This window comes from Aspergillus nomiae (assembly GCF_001204775.2).
Source record: "Aspergillus nomiae NRRL 13137 chromosome Unknown contig00049, whole genome shotgun sequence".
In the NCBI taxonomy this organism is placed as follows: Eukaryota; Fungi; Ascomycota; class Eurotiomycetes; order Eurotiales; family Aspergillaceae; genus Aspergillus; species Aspergillus nomiae.
The window spans coordinates 118,192-125,646 of record NW_015378104.1 but is presented as its reverse complement, the minus strand read 5'-3'; the positions used below and the strand labels follow the sequence as shown (position 1 = coordinate 125,646).

The window sequence follows — 7,455 nt, the reverse complement described above, 5'->3', positions numbered from 1 at the left end:
GTCTTTTCGTGGCCTACGGGCCACCAGTCACAACTACTGCTCTCCAAAGCACCATCTACTCGTAGGCAGTTGTCAGATTGTGCTGGTTCCTATCGATCCGGTACAGGCAAGGCATTGTACTGAATACACTCACTTCATCTACTTACGTCTAATATGTATATACACCCAACAACACGCTTTCAACTCCAAGCTTCCACCAAATCACACAGCGTCGACTCCCCACCAACATTCCCAGGGAAAACCACAAAAGGAGCACCGCGGTGTCTCGAAGTGGACTCATCGCATCGCCACAAAGGCACCCCAGGCGCCGCCTGACCAACAATTAAAGCCCGTTTCATATTCAAGCCTTTAGTCGCGGCATCAGAGGATGTAATCCCACCCTGAAACCATCAGTATCTCGTCATACACAGCCTCCGACTCTCAGAACATTTCGGGGGAAAACAAAACAACTCACCTTGGCAATAATATACCTCGGCCGCACCTGAATCTGCCTCAGCACACTGACCAAGGCACTCGCGACCTTTGTCCCAATAGCTAGAGATGATAGCTCACTATCCCCCGTGATCAACTTGCGACTCGTCATGACCAAGGTGTCCTGGCCGGCTTGAAGACGGGACTCGGCCTCCTGGACTGTCCGCTGGATTGCGCCAGCAGCGCTTTCCGGCGACGCAATCAGTTCTTCGACGTCCATTTCGAGGATGGCGAGTTGGCCTGTTTGTCCGCGTTTGGAGGTGAGTACGTTCAGTTGGGCTGTCGTCTTGGGCACATAGGAGCCGGCGATGATTAGCCCGCCTGTTTCTCTGGGGACGGGGAGCTGGAGTTCGCGTGCTGTTATGGGGGATTTGGAGCGGATCCCGAGGCGCGTGGATACGAAGGCTGCGCCGGTGCGGTAGAGGAAGTGTTTGCCTTTTGCTTCGGCTATTGCGTATTAGCTTCTGGGAAAATAACGAGGGAATAGGCCAGGGGATGGGACTTCATACCCAAGAGCAAACCGGCAACGAAGACATGCATGTCGGACTCCGCCGCGGCATTGACGATAATGACACCGCCCCGGGGGATGTCCATCAGCTTCTCGAAGACTGCTTCAGGGCCTCCCACCCGGATGTCGTGTATCGATATCGAATGCAGCTGTTCCGGCTGAAACCTCCCGGCCGCTTTCTCAAGGACATAGTCCCGAAGGTTCGAACTCTTGTATCCGAAGGTGGCATCCTTCGCGAACTGTGTCGTCCCCGCCGGGACCAGATTCTCCCCTTCAGCCACATAGTGCACGTCGCCGATGGTGAAGCGTCCGCCCTGAAAGAAGAACGGGGCCAGCACCAGCCCGTCGGCGTCCCCGAACACGGACTGCGCAACGTCCGTTTCGAGAGGGAAGTGGCCCCGCAATGTACTGTCGCCGCGCAGGACGATGTCCACGGTCTGTCCTGTGGACTTGGCGACTTGCGCGACGTTCTCGCAGATCTCGCGGATCAGTTTCTCTGCGTCGAGGGGTGGGAGCGCGCGCGAGTTGGTCAGGATGAAGAATCCTGGGGAGTCCTGTCTGAACTCTTCGGTTAGGGTTGGGATATCCCAGACGGTGAGTACGGAGATGTCATGGCATGTTTGAGTTCCGGTGGGGTCGTCGTCGAGTACGACTAGCCGATTGAGGGTTGAGGAGGCCAGCAACTGGGAGATCTGATCTTGAGCGTCTGCGGGATATGCGGGGGGCAATTGGGCTAATGTGCTTTCGCGTGGTACAATGGGATATTCTTCTGGGGAGGACATGATGGCTCGTTTTCCCAGTGGAATTGAGTGGATGTTGAATTTGATCCAAAGATTGAGGTTGTTATGGTTGGGGGGGACGCTCTATATTTGAACCCCACACATACGGGGAAGTAAATGCGGGGGGGGAGGAAAGAGAATCGGAGACTAGTCCGATGTATGGCCAAAACGGAACTTTCAAGTTCTCTCTAGATTATAGAAAGATCTAGCACCTGGTTATCCACAACATGATCACTCATTGAAGAATCCAATCAGTCTAACAGAACAATGCAATCAGGGGAGAATAAGAATAAGGAATATAGGGCTCTCAAAAACACCGCAAGCGCCGTGACATGTGCAGAGAAGATGCAAAATGGCCATGACTATGACAATGATGCAGATGCTGTTGATCCAAAAGTGAATAGGAAAAAGAAAAAGAAAGAATGATCGTATAGATCCCAACCAGTCATTACGCATGTCCTCCCTTCCCTTTTATTGTGAATAGCAAAAACCGTTCCTTTGCACTCCGCAAGCCTCATCGTACGCAATGCTCAAGAGATCTTCATCGTAAAAAAGTAGAAACGAAAGACAACCCACGCAGCCATCCGAACCGGTCATTAAGGAAGCCCAACAAAAGAGATTCGAGATAGTATTAAGTGAAGTCATAAGCGCCGTTTTAGCCGACCACACTGCGGAAACTCAAGGCTTCAAGGAAGGCACCGAGGTCTTCCTTCTGCACTTCGACCACACAGTGATCAAAGCTGTCAATACGAACGCGAGTGTTAGTTTCTTGGACAACTTCTTGGAACGCAATTCCAAAACGGTTCCGCAGCAGATGCTTATCGGCGCGTGTATCGTCGTCGTCGTCTTCCGACTCGGACTCTGATTCAGAGGATGATTCTTCCTCTTCGCTTTCTTCGAAGTCTTCTTCGCCGTCTGCCTCCCGCCGAGCCCGCTCTGTCGCACGCTTCGCGCGCCGCTCTTCCTTTTCCTTTCGCTTCGTCTCTTTGGCCTCTTTCTTTTTCCGACGTTCTTCTCGCCGTTTATTCAAAGCGGCGAAGTCAACCACACCACCTCCCCCACCAGTCCCGACGACTACATAAAGGTCTCGATCTTCATCCAGTCCAGCCAGTACCAAAGGGGTTCCTGCAGCACGCTTGCGCCCAATCTTGACTGAATCGCCTCGCTCTCGTTCCTGTACCCGAATTGCCTCGGCAATCCACAGGGCCAACTTAGTCAATGCCCCTGGATTAGTGAACAACTTCACGTCCGGCCCATCCTTGACAACAGCGATGCGAAACGCACGCAAGTGTCGAATCTGATGTTTTGAAAGTAAAGAAGTACCGGTGCGCAAAATCGAGCGGTGAAGATGTTGAGCAAGGGGAAGCGCTTCTAGGAGAAGCGTGGGTGACTCGGACGTCAGAGATAGGGCGTCATATGCACACCAGAATCGGGGCACAATGCTGGCGAGATCCGACTCGGTAGAGTCGACGCCATTCAATTCGGGCGCGCTCCTTGGTCGCGACAGGTGTTTTGCGTCCCACGACCCCGGTGCCTCCTCTGGCCCGACCTCGAGCATGGCACCAATAATAACACCCACATCAGTGGCAGACAAACAAGCCTTCCAGCCCCAGCAGCGCACAAAACCCCATCCCTCACGAGAGGTAGCATGTCCAGATGCTTCCGCGGGTACCAAACCATCCAGGCCGTACATTGGTGCATACTTGAGGAGGCGTTGACGCAGTACTCGTTTTAATTCCATATCCATATGGGTGTAACTTTGGTGGGACTGGCTCAGGCTGATGCCCATCTTGGCTAGGAGTTTGTTTAGTCGTTTCCTACCATTCTCGGTCCACACATGTAATCGGGATGCTAAGTAGGGACTGTGGAGCATGCTATCATATAGCGACCAGTGTCGTATAAGAATGAATCTAGGTTCAGGCGACAAACGAATAGACTTATCTGTGGGTGATTTTGCCGTGGTTGGGATAACACCATTGATCTCTCCTCTTATATCTCGATCACGTTCATAAGGATCCGGCGGATTTAGTCGATGGACCTCGTCTCGTAAGATCTGTCGTATACGCTCACCCCGTTCTCCACCCCAACCAGCCGACCCTCCAGATTCCGACGAGTTGGAGATACCGACACCAGACATTGTGCGGCCGCTAAGTTCTAGACTAGATGCGCCGACGATAGCAAGCCATAGCAGGTCATTGTCTTCACGACCAAGCTCCGATGCCAACGAGTACACTAGAGATGATATAGGTTCTGAGTATGAGGTGCCGGAGGAGTAGTAATTCTGTAGCACACTCTCATGTTTTCGTTTTAGTCGCAGTAGACGCCGTTTCAACGAACGCGCGGATGGCTGTTTGGGTTGGGCAAGCGACGGCGACTCTAGTACTGGTGTGACAGCGCGTGATGAATGGAAAGGATCATGCGCCCTGGGTCGTTGACGAGTTGGGGAGGAAACAAGCGAGGACCCCTACAAGCTACATTAGTGCCACAAAAGGAATACTAACTCCAAGTAGAACATACCGAATTGCTCCTCCTCCGTTGACGAGGCGGCCCGTCCTCCTCGTCAGATTCATCCTCGTCGTCCGTCCGTGACCATGACTTGCGTTTTCTGGAATCCGAACTGGACGGTTGGTCTACTTCCCCTTCACTGCCCGAGTCTTCACCGAGATCCCCCTCGTCCTCTTCATCTATCTCTGGCATCTCTAACAATGCGCAATATGCTTCTCGCTCCTTGCTCATGTCCTCCTCGATATCCCCATCGTCGTAGACCACGATACCCCCACTACCTGACTTGTATGAGGGAGTAATACATCCCTTGTTCACACCGCGCGTTTTCCGTCGCGCATTGGCATCAATCTCGCCCAGCGCTTGCTCCGACACGGGCTGGCCACCAAAAAGATTGGCTAAATTCCACGGTCGTCTCGCATCAAACACCCAGACCTCAACCCCGCCCATGTCCTCTACTTCCTCCTCGGGGTTACTGAGACAAAGTATCTCGCTCAGGTCCACCAAGCCGCCCACTCCTAGACAGACCACCACGCCGCCACTACCACCATTGGTAGTCTGCATGGGCTTCACGAGCTCCTCCCCCGCACGAGACAAGTCGCCATATCCCGCAACTGGTTGGATTTTGTGGGGTATATAATCGCGTTTTAGCAGAGCAGTGAGAATTCGACAAGCGCAGAGCGCATCGGGCTCGAGAGCCACGAGAATCAACACAGGCGGAGACAGCGGATGGTGTGATCGGAGGAGTTGTAGGTAAAGGTGCGATATGAGCTGGCGAGGTAGATACATGGCAGCCGGGAAAGTTGACGAACGATACGCGAACGAAGGAGCCAACAGATACTGAATTTAGGCCTCCAAGAGGCCCTGCTCTAAGCTGAGAAACAATCAAACCACGGGCTGCTCACACAAACAAAGTCAATGGTGTTTTGGTTGGCTCCATTCCCGAGTGTTGGCGAGTCTCTTGGGGTAACAAAAGCACTTCGTCGCGAATGTCCAGACGCGTCCGGGACGCCACACGTGCGGAGATTGCCGCCAAGCCCGCTTTTTGGTTCAATAAATTTAATTTCCTGGCATAAAAACATCCTTCATGGCCCGCATAAAATTACTAGTCAGAGAATAAGCAAGGGAAAGAAGAATAGTCAAAAATCATATTCATAATAGTCAGTTAATAAATCATGAAGCTCCACAGGTCATATAGAAACTGTCTTAGCTGTCTCAGTATCACAATGACCAACGCACAAGGGTATTCTCCGCTTCTTTCTTTTCTTGAGATACATACAGAGTACGGAGTAGCTCGGAGGTAGATGGCTCGTGCTCTTCAACTGGATTTGAGCATGAAGAGCGTTTGTAATGCCGTCGATGCAAGAGATCTAGCTGCAGTATGTCCATTATGTGCGAAAAGGGCATACACTAAGAGTGAGGGAGAATAAAGAAGAGATAAAAAAGATCAAATAATCCAACAACGCCTGTCAGTACTCCTGAAACTAGGTATCACATAATGCAAGACCACAAGCTGTAGTCACACTGTACGCTGGTAGTATAGGAAAGCACAACCGAATGTCATGGATGAGCAAAAGAATGAGTCTATAGAGACATGAAATATATAGTTAAGTTGAAATTCAAACCATGATCAAACCGAGGGCCTGCCTAGGATCGATCCAGTCAGCCAGACAGCAGCGCAGACCCCCAAGACAGATGCTCCGACTAATCGTTTTTCCCAAGGGGCTTCCTGGGACATTTTGGCAGGCTCAAAGTTCTTCTGCGACGAATGATGTGATGAAGAAACTTGTGGTCCAGAGTTGTCGTTACCTGCGCGAAGCGACAAGTCGTTTTGATTGACCAAGTAGTCTCGGTCGCGTGCGCGCCATTTCTCAACCAGTCGCGCAATCTCAATGAGGTCTTCTTTTAGGGATCCCGGGTCTGTCGCAGTGGTATTCTCAACCTCAATGTTCTGGACGTTTCCGAAGAAGTCCACCACCGTTCGAAGGCGGCCCTCCTGCTCGGCACCAGGGAACAGATCCCATCGTACGCCTGGTTGTGAGTGGATCTTGGTTTCGTCGTACGAATCGAACAAGTCGCCCAATGTCAGTTTAGAGTTCGCACTTGTGACCTGGGTTTCAAGAAACTCGAGGACGTAGTACGTCCAGCGGTCAATCACTGCAACTCCAACATCGTTGTCGGCATGATGAGAGTATGAAGACTGATCAAGCTCGCTGGACCCGGTGGCAATAATATTGGGCGAATAGAAATGCGTATACATCGTGTTGGCCTGACAGGTATCGATCATGAACAGTAGCTCGTGATAACGCTTCTTCTCCCACATCTGACCGAAGGCATCCGCCAAGTCCCAGGCGCCAATCTCCTCGGAGTCCTGAAACTTGAGAAACTGATCTCCTCCATGTCCTGTCATATACACAAGTACATTGCTTCCCGCGTCAGAGCCAAGGCGTTTGCTCCGTGGTACATCTTCGTCTAGCCTATCGGTCAACAGGCGGATGAAATTTTCCACGGTGACCTCGTAGCCCCGGTAATCCACCTCAATATTGTCTCCATAAAGGTCGACTGCGCGATCCGCATTGCTGTAGACTGTTCCCGGGAACACATTGCGAGGGTTGCAGGCCATATCGTCGGGAAGCATCAGGATAATCTGCGAATCGGGGATTCCGAGGCGCTTGACGGTACGATACAGCGAGAGGACATTTGCGAGGTGGCGGTAATTGAACCAAAAGCGCGAAGTCGAAACTAAGACGGCCCAGTTCGATGTATGCTCAGATGAAGCTAAAGACGCAAAGGCTGTGAGGAGGAAGGGAAGGACTCTAAGGAGTCCAAAGTATGGAGACATAATGAGCGCTCGAACGTCAAATCATAATATAATTAGAGAAAGGTTGCGTGATGAACGACAGATAGGGGTGAACACAGCAGTTACAATAAAGGAGTGAGCACGACTAGGTAGGTGGAGATGTTTCTGAAGAAGTAGTAATCAGCCAGAACATCGGGATGATCAATAAGGCATCCATCAAAGCCAGAAGATTCAATGCCTGAGGCATTAAATCCCGCAAACAAAGCTTTGCAGCCTGAGGCAACAAGCATGATAGAAAAGAGGAGTCCCTCCTACGGAGGACTCCGTAACACCAATCACATTGACGTCTGTGGCGGTACTGGAATGAAACAGTCGTAGTAGTACTAGTAGTACAT

At 51.5% G+C, this 7,455-nt stretch overlaps 3 protein-coding genes across 3 annotated transcripts; all 3 read right to left on the bottom strand.

The window, feature by feature from the left end:
• Positions 1-179: 179 nt before the first annotated feature.
• ANOM_003545 (uncharacterized protein) lies at positions 180-1,761 on the bottom strand (the record flags this gene model as incomplete). Its single annotated transcript, XM_015548802.1, has 3 exons — positions 180-380; positions 455-918; positions 981-1,761. The coding sequence occupies 3 exons, from the start codon at positions 1,759-1,761 to the stop codon at positions 180-182; spliced, it is 1,446 nt and encodes a 481-aa protein (XP_015409531.1).
• Positions 1,762-2,413: 652 nt separating this feature from the next.
• ANOM_003544 (cell division control 45 family protein) lies at positions 2,414-5,049 on the bottom strand (the record flags this gene model as incomplete). Its single annotated transcript, XM_015548801.1, has 2 exons — positions 2,414-4,222; positions 4,276-5,049. 2 exons carry the CDS (start codon positions 5,047-5,049, stop codon positions 2,414-2,416), a joined length of 2,583 nt encoding a protein of 860 aa, XP_015409532.1.
• Positions 5,050-5,890: 841 nt separating this feature from the next.
• On the bottom strand, positions 5,891-7,102 carry ANOM_003543 (GPI-anchor transamidase; the record flags this gene model as incomplete). The annotated part of the gene is made up of 1 exon (XM_015548800.1): positions 5,891-7,102. The coding sequence occupies one exon, from the start codon at positions 7,100-7,102 to the stop codon at positions 5,891-5,893; it is 1,212 nt and encodes a 403-aa protein (XP_015409527.1).
• Positions 7,103-7,455: the final 353 nt, after the last annotated feature.